Below are 16,838 nucleotides of genomic sequence, written 5' to 3' on the forward strand. Positions count from 1 at the left end.
GTTGCTCCCCCCTCCTCCCACAATGGCATCTGCACGCTCTCTGATGCGCCTGGGCTCTGGCCGCTCGGTGGCTTCGGCCTCCAAGTTCATGGCTAGCCGCGCTTTTTCCTCGACTTCCCTCCAGTATGCTGCTAAGGCCTCGACAGCACCAGGCCCCGAGCCCGAGAACATGCGCCATGCGCAACGGCCTCGTACGTGAAACCCTTCGACATTCGACAGTAACAATTGCAATTGAACTAACTGAATCTCGATCTTCAGCCTCGGGACCTCTCCGTGCTCCCCGTGTCAACCCCACCGACAAGTATCAGGACAAGCAGGACAGCCTGCACACCTATGGACAATACATTATGTCCTGCCTGCCCAAATACGTCCAGCAATTCACCGTCTGGAAGGATGAGCTTACCGTTTACACCGCCCCGTCTGGCGTCGTCCCACTCATGAGCTTCCTGAAGAACCACACCGCCGCTGAATTCACCCAGATTTCCGACATTACTGGCGTCGACTTCCCCACCCGTGATCAGCGTTTCGAAGTCGTGTATAACCTGCTCAGTGTCCGTTTCAACTCTCGTATTCGTGTCAAGACCTACTGTGACGAGGCCACCCCCGTCCCCAGTGTCACCGGTCTGTTCGAGGGTGCTCTGTGGTACGAGCGTGAGGTTTATGACATGTTTGGTGTTTTCTTCTCGGGTCACCCCGATCTCCGCCGCATCATGACCGACTACGGTTTTGATGGTCACCCTCTGCGCAAGGACTTCCCCTTGACCGGTTACACCGAGGTGCGATATGATGAGGAGAAGAAGCGCGTCGTCGTCGAGCCTCTTGAGCTCACCCAGGCCTTCCGTAACTTCGATGGCGGTTCTACTGCCTGGGAGCCTGTCGGACCCGGCGCGGCCCGCACCCCCGACTCTGTGAGTACACTTCCTGTCGTTGGTTTTGAAATAATTGCTAATCCGCTGCCATACAGTTCAAGCTTGCTACCCCCAAGCCTGAGGAGAAGGTGGAAGAAAAGAAATAGAGAGATTCTGTATGCGTATTACCACTTTTCTTTGCCATGTCTGTATGTACATATCGTTAATCGAAGGTGTTTGCACCCTCCGCATTCTTTCTGCTGTAGGCTCCATGGTACTATCCAGGGATCATAATGAACGCGTAGCAGATGGACGATACTACTATATGGGTAGTAGGTACCTAGGTAGTTATATACTTATATTGGTTGTAGCTGTACTACCTAGGACCTACCAGATACTACTACTGGGCAATCTATGTCGCTCTCCAAAACGAACCTTGGAAGCAGGAGCGAAATTCAGAATCTTAAATCACCATCTATGATGGGGGCCATTTCTACCGATGATTTCCGATATTACCATCAATTGCAACCACTGGCAGTTCTATTTCGCAATTTCGTGGTTACCATATGGGTCTGATCGGTAAATGATAAGACGAGGTCCTGATAGGCCAGAGGCGGAGAATATTGGCAGATGCCCACCTGGGCAGGATGATCCGCTCCAGAAAAAAAATACCTCCGCATCTCCGCCGACTTTTTTCAACAAGGTCAAGCAAGAACTCAAAAAAAATCCCCTCGATTTTGTCGCATTACTACGCCACTGAAAATTCATCTCGCAGCGAATTCCCTCAAACTCAGCATTCCGCAGAAATCAAAAACATGCCGAAACGCAAGCTTGGTGACACCGACGGCCCCGCGCGGTCTAGCGACAAGGCGCACCGCAAGATGTCCATGAAGGCCGTTCGACTTGGCGTCAAGTTCGAACACGGAGTGCAGATGATTGTTCGAGGACTCAAGACTGCGCGCGGCTTCGAGAGACAAAAACTCAGCCGGCGAGAAAAGACTGCGAGATCAGAGAACTCGGAGAATACACGCATGACTTTGCTTAAACTGGCAGAGGAGATCGAAGCGCTGAAGGTATGAATGGGCTGCCTAGCTGGGGTTTTTATTGCGCGTTTTAGAAAAATTTGTCCATATGCTAACTTGCTGTCTTTTACTCTAGGCGCTTGATTATCAGAAGACCGCCGAGCGATACCTTTTCAAACAACTGTCTAAGACTAAGCGTATCGCGGAACTGCCGACGTTCAAGGAATTCGAAGAGTCTAAGAATATCACCCTCGAGGGACCCAAGAGTACTGCCGAGGCGAATATCCTGGCGCGACTGTTCAAATCGAACCCGGTCAAGAATTTGATGCCGAACATGATCGCTGAGATTCGGAAGCTGCTCGGCGTGGATGAGGCACCAGCTGGCAAGAGTGGCATGAAGGAGGCGCCTCAAAAGGAAAAGTCGAAGAAGATTCAAGCCGGATCCGAATCCGACTCTAAAGACGAAGTGCCCCTCAAGAAAGCCGACAAGAAGAAGAAGCCCACTAAGGATGCTGAGCAGGACTCGCAACTTGAGGATATCAGTGGCTCTGAAGGTGAAGGATTTGATAGTGATGAGCTAGAGCAATTCAAGTCACGACTAGCACCAGGATCAGACGCCGAGGATGAATCCGATTCAGAGGATGCCGACGAGAGTGGAGGCCTTGGTCCAGACGACATCTCCGACTCAGTCGAATCCCGCTCATCCTCTCCCGACTTCTCCGATGCTGGATCGCCCCCGCCTAAGAAAGCCAAGGGAGCTAAAGCATCTACCGCACCGGTAAAAGAAACGACATTCCTGCCATCTTTGATGATGGGTGGCTACTGGTCCGGCTCGGAAGAAGCGAGCGAAGACGAGGCGGCTGGCCCGCCAAAGCGCAAGAACCGCATGGGTCAACAGGCTCGTCGCGCTCTCTGGGAGAAGAAGTACGGTGCCGGTGCGAACCACGTGAAGAACGAGGAACAAAAGCAGCAGAATAATCGGGACAATGGATGGGACATGAAGCGAGGAGCGACCGGTGGTGGCCGGGGAGGATACGGTGGGCGGCAGCAAAACAGGTACGATGATCGGTCAGGATGTCGCCCAGGATTTGGTGGACAGAGCAGCAGACCACCCAAGCCTAAGGAAGATGAAGGTCCCTTGCACCCTTCATGGGAGGCCAAGAAGAAGCAAAAGGAACAAGCGCCCGCTGTTTTCGCAGGAAAGAAGGTCACTTTCGATTAATCATCTCAATTTTGTATTTCAATTACCGTTTGAGCGGAAATACTACCATGCATATATGATAACTGGGAAATCCTCAACTCGCTTTGAAGCGCTATATACTAGCATATAAAAACCAAATGCTGCCGTGATGGCAGAACGCCCCCCAGTAAGAACCACAGCACCCCAAAGGACCTTGTCAACAGGAACAGCCCCGCGAAATGGTGTATCAACTAAGCAAAATAATGAAAATCGAGAAAAATGGCTCGATATGAAAGATCGAATCGCTGGTTCATAGAGGAGTCGCGCTCCAGGTCATTCTATAGCTCACTCGTTCATGAACTGCAACCAATGCGAATCGGGATTGCCTGAAGGGTTCTTAAGGTCAGGGCCGACAAGACCCGGAGGATTACCTTGGTTATCCGGCTCAAAGCATGGAATGGCAGTGAATTCGCCCAATTCCTGCGGAAAGTTGGAGACAAAATGATCGAAGCCGAAGTGGGGCATCTGAGAAAGAGACGGGTGTGACAGAGAAAAGTTGTCTGATGCAGAGAGGCCGCTGCTTGGCATATCTCCTTCCAGCAAATCCTGATCCATCCCACCAATGCCGTGCTCGGAATCGGTAGTGCTAGGGGGAAGAGGGAGACTGGGTGATGTGATGGCGATTCCTGAGCCAATGGCGCCGGCGGCAGATGGCCCAGGAGTCGGGTGTGAGCCTACGCCTTGTTGGACAGCGGAATCATATGCTTCTTGTTGTTTCCATGCCATGGTGGAAGGCGACACGGGGCCGGTCTTCCAAAGCATCTCCCAATTTTTGAATCGATCGTAGGCGGATTCAATGCTGTTTCCGTTGCTCTGGGTTTGTTGTGACTCGCTCCACATTTCGAGACGACGAATAGCGCGCTCGAGAGCTTCGATGACACTAACAGCTGAGCGTGCAGAGCCGACACCCATAGACATAATCTTGATCAGAGAAATGCCCTGTTCGAGAGCTGCACCGAGACGTTCGGTTCTTTTTGCCAACCCTTGGGCTAGAATCACTAGGAGTGCCGCACGGCATGAGCTGAACTCGGTGAAAGAGGCGCGAGCGAGCCCAGTTTCATCTCGGAGGAGGCGACAGAGGTCGATGATTTCCAGAGCCGCTTCAACGCAGTCTGTGACAAGAGTTGCTCGACTCTTGGATATTCCCGATGGGCCCTTGAAAGCAGTAGGCGTTTGAGAAAGAGCCCTTATATTACTGAAGAGGAACGGTCGCCCGATAAATATCCGAGTGAGGCAGTAGTCGAGTTTCAGGTGGACGTTGGAGCGAAACAGAACTCCATTAGGATTGAGGTCACGGCAGCTTGACTCTTCCGGTAGTGTGGACCACCATTCAATCAAATGCTTACGGATGTTCAGCAGCCTTTCAAGACAATCTTGCTGTTGCCCTTTGGGACACGTTCGGAGCGAGGTACTATGATCCAGTCAATAATAATACCTTTGATATTCACGTAGAAAGATGCCTTACATTTCATTTGACACTTGGCCTAGTTTCAATGTCAGCGTAATAAGAGCGATCATATTCGTATGATTTGAAGGTTGCGAAGCTGGCATCAAGCTAGGAAAATCAATGGGGAATGGCGCATCGACATCAGCATCAGCTAATGATGCTGGTCTGCCATGAAGAATACTGATCCGCCTAGAGCGTTGTTAGAATCAATGTCAGGACCTCGAACAAGGGGTATGTACTTCTCAATCGTATATGATGTCCAGAACACGCGATTTCTGGTTTCAATCATGCGTGGCGAAAGACCTTCTCCATGATATCTTCGGTGCATTCCATTCTGAATAGCAAGCTTGAGTGCCAGGCCAAAGTATGTATAGCACAGTCCTGATGTATCCAGAGGAAGGAGATATGTTCCGATTAGCAGACAAGCTTGCACACTGCGCACAGATGCAGTCGCAATAATATCTGGCAAGAGTTTCGAGGCAAACTGATAAAATGTCAAACCGACCTCATCCTCTGAGAAATGGTGATCTTGTGCAGCATCCGAGGGGATGCAGTTGACAGGCGTAGATGATTCCATATGCGCAAATTGAGTACCGACCGCTAGCACCATGAGAATAGCACAGACTGCACCGGCATCATCGGAGGATAGTTCGGATGGATTGGTATAGCAGACATTTAGTTTTTCGCAAAGCCAATCTTCTTCCACATAGAAGTTATTCGTCTGTGCATACTTGAAGAAGATTTGGACCAGAAAGTCGGCGACATAGCGCGGTGGAAGACAAGTAATCGATGCCGACACTAGGGGTGATGCGGACTGAAGTTGAGTGGCTCGCCATCGATCCTCAAACGGCTCGACTTCTGTGCTTGCCTGGGAGAGTAGGTTAGGATTGATGTACTGCAAGAGAAACGAGGAGCGATAGCAGTCCTTACATCTGGAGCTGCAGTTTTCATCCAGCCGTCAATTTTCTTTCGGATTTTCTCCGAGAAGTTCAGATACGAGAACTCTCCGGAATATTCTGTTGCCACGATTTGGTAAGCTGCTGGCACCGATCATCACGGGACAAGTTGCACTCACGAGTCGTATTATCCGGGAGAGCCTTAATTGTAAAGTCCTCTTCATCAATCGCGAGGTCTTCCAGCTCATTGGCATCGACCTTGGTGGAAAGCACATCGGACTCCGAATCACGGCGTTTGGTCTTTAGCTCGTCGGCTGCCTGTCGCAAAGACTGGATGTCGAATGTGATGTTGGGAATATAGTGCGAAAGAAGGCGCTCCATACAGCGCACACGCTCTGCTTCCGCGATCTCATGTCGACTCACCGAGGCAGCTCGATCCAGTAGTCTATAACCGGGGATTTCGATCCGTCAGTCACGAGGGCATTTATGCAAGGGCCGACACCGCCAAAAACTTACGATACAGAGGTCGAACGAGTCTTCTCGGTCGGATCTATATGTGTGAAATTGCACTGCCGACGGTAGCGCAGACAGCGGCGACATGGCACACCACCTTCGCACTTCTCCTTCACTCTGCGACAACCATCACATCTGCGAAACGGAACAATTTAGCGGGCCGACTTTCTCTGGAGGGTCTCACTCCACCAAAATCCGGGGGATCTGCATACGCTCGGACAGCTCGCTTGCGATTTTCTTCGGCCACGCGAGGGCGTTTCTGTTGGGCGGGAGTCGAGGTCGGGTCGTCCATTACAGGCACAGGCGGTGTCAACGTGGGCGAGGGCCGGGCATCGTCTGCGGAGAAGGCGGCGGAGAAGGGAAACGGCGCCCACGAGTTGATGAGGGCGTAGAATTGGGGGGATGGGTTGAGAGGGCGGCGATATGTAGTATGATATGTGTAAGAATTGGGGAAGTCGGAAGGTTGGGAAGGAGAGAAGCGCACTTAATAATTGGAGACGGAGAGACGGAGACGATCACGCAGAGGAGAAACCACGGCTCGCCCGCCCCGCATCCTGGCAGACTCTTTTTTTGCTTTTGCTTTTGCCTCATGGCCAAAGTTCATGGTATAAATTTAATTTAATAGTTTCCATACTTTTCTTTATTGATCTGATGTGACTGAAGATATATTTAAATTTATTTCACGGTTTCAATTTTCAAAGATAGTAAGTAGTGTAGGCGAGGGTTCCCATCGGCGCCCAGTCCGATCGCCCGGCATAGATTACCCTAGGGTATCTATCTTAGGTATCCTGCTAACATCGACTGTCTGATAAGCCACCTGGGGCAACTATATCCCCCTTCCAAGTTATTCCTAGGGTCATGTCCCATAGACTGGGACGATCACTGGCCATGAGAATTCTTATCTACATCCACTATACTCGATTGGCTACTGCATAATTTACAAAATGAATATACTAAAACCCCACACGCTGAAAGAAGCTAGAGCACACTAGAACTCCTACATGCAGCATACAACCTGAAGTATTTAACTATGATATTGAAGGACGTACGATCTACCTATCGTAATATACTAACGCACCTAGCTATGTGGAGCAACTTCCAAGGCTGCCCCCTAAAATCCATCAACCCGAGTTCCCAATCCCATTTCAGCCCCAACATCTAGTACCTTCTTCCCAATTACAAGGTCCATCAATCCCATGCCCACACATTTATAAATCACATTAGCACCTATCGGAATCTCAACCCCATCACCGGGTCCCATAGAAGCCAATAAATCACCCATCTCCGTCAATTGATCTCCCCGAACCCCCGCCGTAATCAACTCCCCGGATTCCTCCAGACAAGCCGACTTAGAATCAACATAGATCTTCCCACCACCCGAAAGCAGAGTTTCAGTATCAATCTCATGCATGGGAGGCTTATAAGACCCAATAAGAGAAATAAAGCGCTGCTTCGGCACAGACCGCAAAGCCGAGAACGAGAAATTCGGCCGCAGAGAAGGCGTACACGAGAAAATGACGTCGGAAAACTGTAACTCTCGCAGCAAAGTCTCCTCATAATGCGGCGTGTCTTCCTTGGCAATCGTTGAAATGTCGACGCCTGGATTGCGCGCTCGCAGGTCCCTGAATACGTCGCCCTCCATTTCATTTAATCTGGCCCGGCTCCGATTCACAAAGACCACGCGTCGGATTTGCTCCGGGTATAAGAGTAATGCGAGGCGGGCGTGCCATTCTGCCTGTCGGCCGGAGCCGAAGACGAGGATGTTTTCCTTTTTAATGTCGTGGCTGCGCACGAAGAGGGTCATTGATGCGAGTGCGGTGCGGAAGGCTGTGATTTCGGCTGCGGCGAGAAGGCCCTGTAAGCGGCCGTCTGGAGAGAAGAGGTTAATCACGCCTTGGATGCCGCCAGGAGCGACGGTCACGCATTTGATGCCTGTTGTCTCTGTGTTGGAGACGGGCATGAAGATGCATGTGTTGTCGGCCTTTGTCGCGAAGACTGTTCGCAGGGGTTGGTGGATCAATTTGTCTTCGGCTGGAACTGATGGTTTGGATTCGGCGGAGATGGCTACGAGGGCCTTGCCTAGTTCTGCGATGAACTCGTGGCATTGTGATTGCGTTAGAGTGCGGAATAGCTTGGCCACGTCAGGCTCTGAGAGGATGTGCATCTTGAATGATGGGGTGGGCTTGTTTGTTTGAGATAGGATTTAGTGTATGTTCACCGAGACTTTTCACATTCAATTGATTGCGGAGATTGAAATGTATTTGATGAAGGTATTTATCAGTGGGGAGGTGAATATTGGCAGTCCCAGGCGATGATTGCTACTCTGGAGAGGGGCAACCGCGGGGAGATCCACCGGGGTTCAACAGCTTCGAGCAAGCGCTTCCGCACTGAAGCACGCGGAGGGCAACAAGTTCCGCATTGTCAATCATAATTGGCTACAATCTAATTTACTTGCTTTAAGATACTGATAGTTCTATAGTCTTTGAACGTGAATTTCAACAATCGAATTTATTCATTATGAAACAGCAAACGTGAGTCGTGAAACGTTAACGCCCTCTATAGATGCGTCCCAGTTGTGGGGGGTATGCGCAATGCAGAAAAAGGTCCTAGAAGTGCCCTTTCGGGCCACTGCAAATGGGAAAAACAAAAAGAAAGATAGGGATTGCCCCTCAAGTGAAGTGTAGCTTAGTTGCTACGGGCGAAAGCGTTGCGGCAGCGACGCTTCAGCTCCGCGAACATGGCCACCTGGGAATCCTTAGTGCGGCCAACAGCCTCGGTGTTCTCAATTGCGCGACGCAGCAGGAAACCCATGCACTCCTGAACAGAGCCCCAGGTCAAAAGCTTGAAGACGTTGGGGGCAGCGACAGGTGAGGCACCAACACTGTTCTCGGCATTTTCAAAGCCCTCAAGCAGCTCACAACTGACCTCGTCGGCCATACCCTGGAGTTGAGCGTAGCTGAGATCAACATCGTAGTCCTCACCACGAACAGCCTGCTCCATGCGAATAGCGTGGGCCTTGCGAACGGAGTCACGATTGTGGGTGGCGATAATCACATCCAGGGAAGGCAGCTCAGCGGGAGTGTCCTTGGTGGGAGCCTGGAGCATGGAGTTGTACTTGCGGGTAAGAAGAGCCTCGACGACCTCGTCGTAACAACGATCAGTGTCCTCCTTCTTGGCCCAGATCAGGTGGCGGGGTTCAGTCTTCATGTAGGCACCGCGGACGAGCTTCACACCGAGGGTGTATCCTTCTTGGCGAGCGGTTTCAAGGTGGCGAGCGAGAGTAGCGGGAGTCGAGCGAAGATAACCTTGGTAGGTACCATAGAAGATGGCGCGGCCGGGGGGTTTGAGAGTTGCAGTACTTCTGGTACTTCATGATCCAAGCCTCAATACCGGGCTGCACAGCCTGCTCTTCGGCGTCCACAAGTAGACGCACACCACGGGAGATAGCCAAGTCGCAGACCTTCAGGATGGAGGAATCCATAAACTCAGTAGGGTCGGCTTCCTTCTGGAGGAGACGCAGAGCATCGGTACCCATGCCAGTGAACTTGAGGGCGACGAAATCGCCCTGCTGAGCCATATCGACAGTTCGCATAGTACCATCGAACCACATCTGAATCTCAGCCATAGCGGCCTTCTCATCACGAGCAGCATCCTGGTTTTCTCCGACTAGAACCTCGCGAGCATAGCCGAGCAGGACGCCGCGGCAGCCCAACTGCTTGATGTTGCGGATAGAATCTTGGACCTCGACCTTGTTCTCACCAGCGTTGAATTGCTTGTAAATGGTGTGCTTGACAAGGAAGTTCAAGAGTGGGTTCTTGGAGACATCCCAGAAAGCAGACCGAGGGTGTGCGAGGTGAGAAAGTGTATAGATGCAAGGCTTCAGGAGGATAGGAGAAGAAGAGACAGAGAGGACTAGCAAAGAGCGCAAGACCGAGGAGAAGGGGAGCTTGGCGAGGGGAGCTGCCAGCGACTTGCGTGGTGGGGGCGGGGACTGAGTGAATTGTTGCAGGATGTTGCTAGCAGCGACGGAGGATCTGGTGTTGCTAGTACCACTGACGAAACGAGAGTTGGCACCAGTGGTGCCAACTCGCACCGCGCGTGCAGTCTTCATTGATCTGTACGTGTTGGTGATGGACGGGTTGTGGAAAGAATGAGAAAGAGTGATGGGAAGGAAGAAAGAAAGGGAAACCAAATATCGGTTCCGCTGACTGAAATATGAAGAGCTCTGGTTGGTAGAAGAGAGCGAAAGAGTAAGAGCCGATATCTTTTTTCAGGTCCTTAATAGTTTTGGTTGTGATAAGACCCGGTGGCAAGCGTCTAACACCGGTACGGTGAATGGGCCTGACTGCCGGCAACTACTCCAATGGAGACTACAACCTTAGCAACTTTCGGTGAATCTGCTGTTATGGAGCATGGGATTAGGTACGGGAAACCGGGTCGGTCAAGGACTCCGAAATTATTATTCATAGAATTCGTGAATGAATTCTAAGCACATATCTTTCCTGTGACTGAATTTTACTGTTTATACTAGGATACCCCACAACCCGACCCCCGAACCCCGACCTATCGGCACGTCCTGCCCTTAGCATGCATCAATGTGTCCAAACGGGCTCACCAACTGGTGCTCGGGGTAGGGATCCGACTCATGATAGCCACGACTTTCCCCTTTCCGGTCAAGTCATGAGGTATCCGGCAGGGGGCTCCCCTGGAAAATCCTCGTTCGTGAGCATCTAAAAACGCTGCAGGATGACGAGAGCCGCTTTCTACGGGCCGGTTGGCTACCATAATAGGCTTAGTGCGATCTCGGTGAAAGCTCCATTATCCACTTTCTATCCACTCTTTTCACCGCGTACTAGCCGCCAACCGGCCCGGTCAAGTCAGGTGATAGGGTCAGGTGCTTCCTAAAGATTACTACCATAGGCTGTTATACTGGCACCGGCATAGAGTATTACAGATCATTCTTCATATTATCCTACTAACAGGATTTGTTCTGTACTACACATCTCTGCTGTATGGATTACTATGTAGACATTTGGATTGCTTAGGTCCATGAGAAACCTGGGGAAGGGGCTGTCATTAAAGAATGGTCAAAGCACGGGTCTATTCCTATCGTGGCTTAGTTCACCCGCGGATCTTTGTTATGCAGGCAATTTTTGAATGAATATTTATCCAATAAAGTTAGGCCATTTTATTTGTAATTATTCGTATGCTATACACATAGGACCTGGATTATGAGAATGCACCATAGCTTTCTTCAAAATACCGGAAGTACTCGCTCTGCTCTGCACCTATTCGATACCCCGGCACTACCCCAATTATTGAGCAGGTGGGGTAGACCTTGGCAGAACTGACCAACCACCTTCGACTCCGGCCCGGTGACTCCACCCGGGATTCTTGCCGGCCGCTGCTGATTTGCCGTGCTTCTTTCACACCATTCAAGTTGTACGGAGAACGTACCACTGACATGCGGCCGCAGAAGATTATACCGCCGGTAGCCGGTCATTTCATCATTGGTACCCCGCGTTCTACTTTTTTTTCCCTCTCGACCTTCTCTTAATCTCCAACTTCTGCTGGAAGCTAGCTTTTGACACTCCCATCTCTAGTTTCCATTACACACCATGCAGTCCATCCTGCGCGCCAGAGTGCCTTTGTCGCGGTGCCAACCGCTTGCCACCCGCATCCAATCGCGTACCCTTGGTACCTACGCGACTTTCAAGATCCCCCAGATCAACAACGAGCCAAACGTGAGTAGCCTTGCAAGAACGCGACGCAGCTTCGGCAGCTAATTGACCCCCCCATAGAAACACTATGTCCCTGGTTCCCCGGATCGCAAGGGTCTCGAGGATGCTCTCGCTTCCTACAATAAGCAATCTCCGCTGAACCTACCTCTCATCGTGGCTGGCAAAGAGATCAAGTCCTCCGAAACCTTCACCCAGAGCAACCCGGCCACCCATGCCCCCGTCGCTACCTACTCCAACGCTTCCAAGGCCGATGTTCAAGCTGCCATTGACGCTGCTCTCGCCGCACGCAAGTCATGGGCTGATACTCCCTTTGCGGAGCGCGCCAGCATCTTCCTGAAGGCCGCTGATCTTATCTCGACCAAGTACCGCTACGATATCATGGCTCTGACCATGCACGGCCAAGGAAAGAACGCTTGGCAGGCGGAGATTGACTCGGCCGCAGAGCTCATCGATTTCTTCCGCTTTGGCGTCAAATACGCCGAGGAGGTCTATGCCCAACAGCCCGTTCACCACGCCCCCGGTGTCTGGAACCGCCTGGAGTACCGCCCTCTCGAGGGTTTTGTCTACGCCATCAGCCCCTTCAACTTCACTGCTATCGGTGGTAACCTGGCTGGTGCTCCCGCTCTGATGGGCAACGTCGTTCTGTGGAAGCCCTCTCCCGCTGCGATGGCCTCCAACTGGCTTGTCCACCAGATTCTTCTCGAGGCTGGTCTGCCTAAGGACGTTATTCAGTTCGTCCCTGGCGATGCTGAGGAGGTCACCAGCACCGTCCTCGCTAACAAGGAATTTGCCGCTCTCCACTTCACTGGCAGCACTGATGTCTTCCGCTCGCTGTATGGCAAAATCTCCCAGGGTGTGGCGGATGGCAAATACCGCAGCTACCCCCGTATCGTGGGCGAAACCGGTGGCAAGAACTTCCACCTGGTTCACAAGTCTGCCGATGTGCGCAATGCCGTGGTCCAGACCGTCCGTGGTGCCTTTGAGTTCCAGGGTCAGAAGTGCAGTGCCACCTCCCGCGCCTACGTCGCTTCTTCCATTGCCGACGAGTTTGTCGAGGGCGTCGCTGCTGAGGTCAACAAGCTGAAGATTGGCGAGCCCACTGAGTTCTCCAACTTCTGTGGTCCTGTTATCCACGAGGGCTCCTTCAACAAGCTTGCCGGTGTTATCGACGAGGCCAAGAGCGACCCCGAGCTCGAGCTCCTCGCTGGTGGATCATACGATTCCTCCAAGGGATGGTATATCCAGCCCACCGTCTACCGCACTGCCAACCCTGACCACCCTCTCCTCTCCCGTGAGCTGTTCGGTCCCATCATCGTTATCCACTCTTATAACGATGCTACCGATGCCGACTTCCTCAAGATCTGTGACAAGATTGACAACACTGGCACCTACGGTCTGACCGGCTCCGTCTTTGCTCAGGACCGCGAGGCTGTTCAGGTCGCCAGCGACGCTCTGCGCAACGCTGCCGGTAACTTCTACATCAACTGCAAGAGCACCGGTGCGGTCGTCGGCCAGCAGCCTTTCGGTGGCGCTCGTGCTAGTGGTACCAACGACAAGGCTGGCAGTGCCAACTTGCTTTCCCGTTTCGTCAGCCTCCGCTCCGTGAAGGAGGAATTTGTCCCCACCTATACAGTTGAGTATCCCAGCAATGCCAACTAAGGTGGAGGGGCTATGATCTCATATTGCTTTTTTTACTTTGTATGCCTCATGATATCACGGCGTCAACTTGCATTTTAAAATGGCGTTTTCCTATATCGAAGTCCAAAGTGACTTCAATTCTTTAGTTTTTACTTGTCAAAAGATGTACATCTACAGAATATCCAACTGCGATTTGCAATTTGTGATTTCATCACCATCTTCGCTGAAGCAGTCAATAAAATTTATTCTCATCTAATTATCGGCGCAGTTCTTCAACAGCCTCTGCATATTAGCCATCGCCTTCTTTGCAAAGTCATCCATCTCATACTTCTTCCCCTTCCCGTCCGGCCCCGCATCGAAAATCTCCATGGAAAACCAGCCCCGGAACCCCGTCTTTAGCACTGCCTTGGCCACATCCTCAATGGGCAAGTATCCCCCATCATACGGCATGGGTCGATAATCATGACTCCACCTTCCCCGTGCTCTTAAGCCGCCAATAACCTTGTCCTCCAGCGGTGGTGAAACCTTATACGCGTCCGAAATCTGAAGCAAATAGATCTTTTCCGCGGGAATAGACGCCGCCAGTTCATCCATACTTGCATCGAACCTTTCGCGCAATTTCTCCTGCGAAATATTTTCTATCAAACCCGACGCCGCGGTCGGATCACCGAACTCGCTTCCGGCAGTTTGGAAAGTATCCAGACACAGGCCGACATTGGGACGGTTTACATCGCGCACGATGTTCCACGCGCCTTTCCAACCTGGTGCGTGGGTGGCCCAGCACCAATTCTCATAGGCCATGCGGAAGTCTTCTTTCTGGAGCATTAGGGCTAGTTCGCGCAGGTCGGCAACGATGTCTGCGTGGTTGGTGGAGATTTTATGGGAAGGTGTATCTGTCGCCCCAACCTAGGTGAAGATGTACTCTGGTTAGCTCTGACATAATCCAGCTGTCGGTGATTTGATAGTAGGTAGCCAATTGGCGAGATATACCTGCAGTAGATCCGTACCGAGAGTTCTCATAATCTCAATCCACCCCTTTGCTCTGGAAAACGCATCTTCCCGCTCCGGCGAACCCTTCGGCCACCCCTCAAAGTTAGCAAAGGGCTGCAACATCATGATGCCTAACGAGTTGCCATCGCAGAGTTTGCGGATCTCGGATGCTATGCTGAGGAGCTCAGTGTAGTTGTCAGGTTGAATCGGATGGCCGAGTAGATGGGTTCCATGATCGATGATATCAGGGAATGAGAGCTCGATAGAAGTGAAGCCTGCCTTGCTGATTGCTTCGAGTTTACGGGGAAGTGTGTCGCTTGGTCGGCAGCCAATGGAGCAGGATGCGTAGGCCAAAGGAATTCCCTGTACCGATGAATATGTGATTGGGGCCATCTTTCTCACACTATGTGTGTAGAGCCTGTGTAGATTGTTTCTGGTGACCGTTGAATGTAAAATCTGCATGGAAGTGGGCACGTTACCATTCAGCGAGAAAGACCTGTCGTCGATTTTGAAATTTAATGAAGCATGTTCTGAGTGTATTATGATGCAATCTTATTGAAAAGTGACCGGTGTCGTCAGAGCAGCATCATATGGAGTAAATCCTGGAGTTCATCGCTAATCATAGTAATTCAACATCATAAATACTAGTATAACTGTTGCCGCCCATATTTGGGAATATGGGGACGGGCGATATACAACGTACTAGTAGAATCGCCCCGTGGCGATTTCTGATTCCATATTGACATGTCCCCGGATCTCCCGTCCGGTCGCCACAGCCCCGAGTTCAAGAAGGTGACATTTGCTGTATCTATATCTTGTGCAATCTATAAGCTACATTTCTTTCATTCCTTCTTATCATTTTGATTTGATTTGACACATGTAAGTTTGGACTCAACCGCCACTATGCCGTTCAAACCAGTTCAGCAATTCAAGCATATTGGTATTGTCGGTGCCGGAAGTATGGGATCGATGATGACCTTCGCCTTTTGCGACCTTGGTCTTGATGTCTCAACCTGGGACGTGGAAAAATCAAATGTCGACAAAGTCACGAACTGGGCAAAGAACTACAAAAACGCCAAAGGAAACATTCACGGATTCTACAACATCGACGATTTCACCAAGAGCCTCGAAGGCAAGGGTGGAAGAAAGCTTTTTATTTTCTCCGTCACTCACGGAGACCCCGCGGATTCCGTCTTGGGCATGATGAAGCACAGCCTCAAGAAAGGCGATATCATTCTTGATGGTGGTAACGAGAATTATCGCAAGACCGAGCGACGCCAGAAAGAATGCGAGAAAATCGGCGTCAGTTGGATCGGAATGGGTGTTTCTGGTGGTTACCAGTCTGCTCGACGCGGACCTAGTCTCTCACCCAGTGGAGATGCCGAGGCACTGAAGGTCGTCATGCCTTTGCTGGAACAATACGCTGCAAAGGATCCCAAGACGAACACGCCATGTGTGACTCGCATCGGACCCGGAGGATCGGGTCACTTTGTCAAAATGGTTCACAATGGCATCGAAGGCGGCATGCTGTCTGCTCTTGCGGAAGCATGGGCCTTTATGACATTCGGACTGGGGATGAAGTATGAAGATATCGGCGATGTCTTCTCTAGTTGGAATGAAACTGGCGAACTGCGCCAAAACTTCTTGCTGGGAATTGGGGCGGATATCCTCCGGACCAAGAGGACCCCACAAGGCGACCAAAATGGCGAGGGGGCTGGTAAAGACGGATATGTCCTGGACGATGTTCTTGATAAGGTTGTACAGGATGATGACAACACAGAAGGAACACCTCTCTGGTGTGTTATGGAGTCGGCAGCTCGTCATATCTCTTGTCCTACACTGGGCGCTGCGCATTACATGCGTATTGCGAGTGGAAACCGAGCTGAGCGCGCTCATACCTCGAAAAAGCTACATATGCCTTCGCCCCGACCAATTGAACACAAGCGTGATCGTAAGACTGTACTTGAACAGCTTCGTCGTGCTGTATACTGCTCATTCCTGTCATCCTTTGTCCAGGGTCTTGAATTGATCGCTCGCGCATCCGAGGACGAAGGTTGGAACATCAACATGGGCGACTGTGTCCAGATTTGGCGTGCTGGTTGTATCATCCAGTCCGAATATATTGCGGACCTCTTGCAGCCAGCACTGACTCAGAAACTGGTGACAAATATGAAGTTTGTCGATGAAGTGTCGAGTGAGCTGCATCGGAACTTCGATGATCTGAAGGCCATTATCATCGAGGGTACTCAGTTTGATCAGTATATGCCGGCATTGTCGGCAACACTGGAATACCTCAAATATGAGGGAGGACTTGAGCTACCTACCAAGTTTATGGAGGCTCAGATGGATTACTTCGGTGCCCACTGTTATAACAAGCCTGGAATTGCGGGTGAAGATCCTGGTCCGGTTATGAAAGGCCCACACCACTACGAGTGGAAAGTTGCTTAGTGTGGAGGTATGCAAATTAGAATCATGTGTAACTATTTTGGATTTTACAGCTTCC

The 16,838-nt window shown here is 51.2% G+C and overlaps 8 protein-coding genes across 8 annotated transcripts; 4 read left to right on the forward strand and 4 right to left on the reverse strand.

The window, feature by feature from the left end:
- Positions 1 to 22: 22 nt before the first annotated feature.
- Positions 23 to 1,015, forward strand: N7533_005449 (complex I 30 kDa subunit family protein; the record flags this gene model as incomplete). Its single annotated transcript, XM_057102099.1, has 3 exons — positions 23 to 191; positions 259 to 908; positions 965 to 1,015. 3 exons carry the CDS (start codon positions 23 to 25, stop codon positions 1,013 to 1,015), a joined length of 870 nt encoding a protein of 289 aa, XP_056961729.1.
- A 648-nt stretch (positions 1,016 to 1,663) lies between these two features.
- On the forward strand, positions 1,664 to 3,092 carry N7533_005450 (BUD22 family protein; the record flags this gene model as incomplete). Its single annotated transcript, XM_057102100.1, has 2 exons — positions 1,664 to 1,921; positions 2,007 to 3,092. The coding sequence occupies 2 exons, from the start codon at positions 1,664 to 1,666 to the stop codon at positions 3,090 to 3,092; spliced, it is 1,344 nt and encodes a 447-aa protein (XP_056961730.1).
- A 303-nt stretch (positions 3,093 to 3,395) lies between these two features.
- Positions 3,396 to 6,258, reverse strand: N7533_005451 (Zn(II)2Cys6 transcription factor; the record flags this gene model as incomplete). The annotated part of the gene is made up of 7 exons (XM_057102101.1): positions 3,396 to 4,521; positions 4,576 to 4,746; positions 4,797 to 5,425; positions 5,488 to 5,573; positions 5,633 to 5,898; positions 5,970 to 6,101; positions 6,179 to 6,258. 7 exons carry the CDS (start codon positions 6,256 to 6,258, stop codon positions 3,396 to 3,398), a joined length of 2,490 nt encoding a protein of 829 aa, XP_056961731.1.
- An 819-nt stretch (positions 6,259 to 7,077) lies between these two features.
- N7533_005452 (putative proline utilization protein PrnX) lies at positions 7,078 to 8,130 on the reverse strand (the record flags this gene model as incomplete). Its single annotated transcript, XM_057102102.1, has 1 exon — positions 7,078 to 8,130. The coding sequence occupies one exon, from the start codon at positions 8,128 to 8,130 to the stop codon at positions 7,078 to 7,080; it is 1,053 nt and encodes a 350-aa protein (XP_056961732.1).
- A 521-nt stretch (positions 8,131 to 8,651) lies between these two features.
- On the reverse strand, positions 8,652 to 10,077 carry N7533_005453 (proline dehydrogenase family protein; the record flags this gene model as incomplete). The annotated part of the gene is made up of 2 exons (XM_057102103.1): positions 8,652 to 9,271; positions 9,357 to 10,077. 2 exons carry the CDS (start codon positions 10,075 to 10,077, stop codon positions 8,652 to 8,654), a joined length of 1,341 nt encoding a protein of 446 aa, XP_056961733.1.
- A 1,507-nt stretch (positions 10,078 to 11,584) lies between these two features.
- On the forward strand, positions 11,585 to 13,366 carry prnC (delta-1-pyrroline-5-carboxylate dehydrogenase prnC; the record flags this gene model as incomplete). The annotated part of the gene is made up of 2 exons (XM_057102104.1): positions 11,585 to 11,710; positions 11,768 to 13,366. The coding sequence occupies 2 exons, from the start codon at positions 11,585 to 11,587 to the stop codon at positions 13,364 to 13,366; spliced, it is 1,725 nt and encodes a 574-aa protein (XP_056961734.1).
- Positions 13,367 to 13,597: 231 nt separating this feature from the next.
- N7533_005455 (sugar phosphate isomerase/epimerase family protein) lies at positions 13,598 to 14,728 on the reverse strand (the record flags this gene model as incomplete). The annotated part of the gene is made up of 2 exons (XM_057102105.1): positions 13,598 to 14,251; positions 14,336 to 14,728. The coding sequence occupies 2 exons, from the start codon at positions 14,726 to 14,728 to the stop codon at positions 13,598 to 13,600; spliced, it is 1,047 nt and encodes a 348-aa protein (XP_056961735.1).
- Positions 14,729 to 15,238: 510 nt separating this feature from the next.
- Positions 15,239 to 16,783, forward strand: N7533_005456 (6-phosphogluconate dehydrogenase, decarboxylating; the record flags this gene model as incomplete). The annotated part of the gene is made up of 1 exon (XM_057102106.1): positions 15,239 to 16,783. The coding sequence occupies one exon, from the start codon at positions 15,239 to 15,241 to the stop codon at positions 16,781 to 16,783; it is 1,545 nt and encodes a 514-aa protein (XP_056961736.1).
- Between the last annotated feature and the right edge of the window lie 55 nt (positions 16,784 to 16,838).

Source organism: Penicillium manginii (assembly GCF_028828005.1).
Source record: "Penicillium manginii strain IBT 31320 chromosome Unknown utg000004l:1.0-7231830.0:1.0-7236170.0, whole genome shotgun sequence".
In the NCBI taxonomy this organism is placed as follows: Eukaryota; Fungi; Ascomycota; class Eurotiomycetes; order Eurotiales; family Aspergillaceae; genus Penicillium; species Penicillium manginii.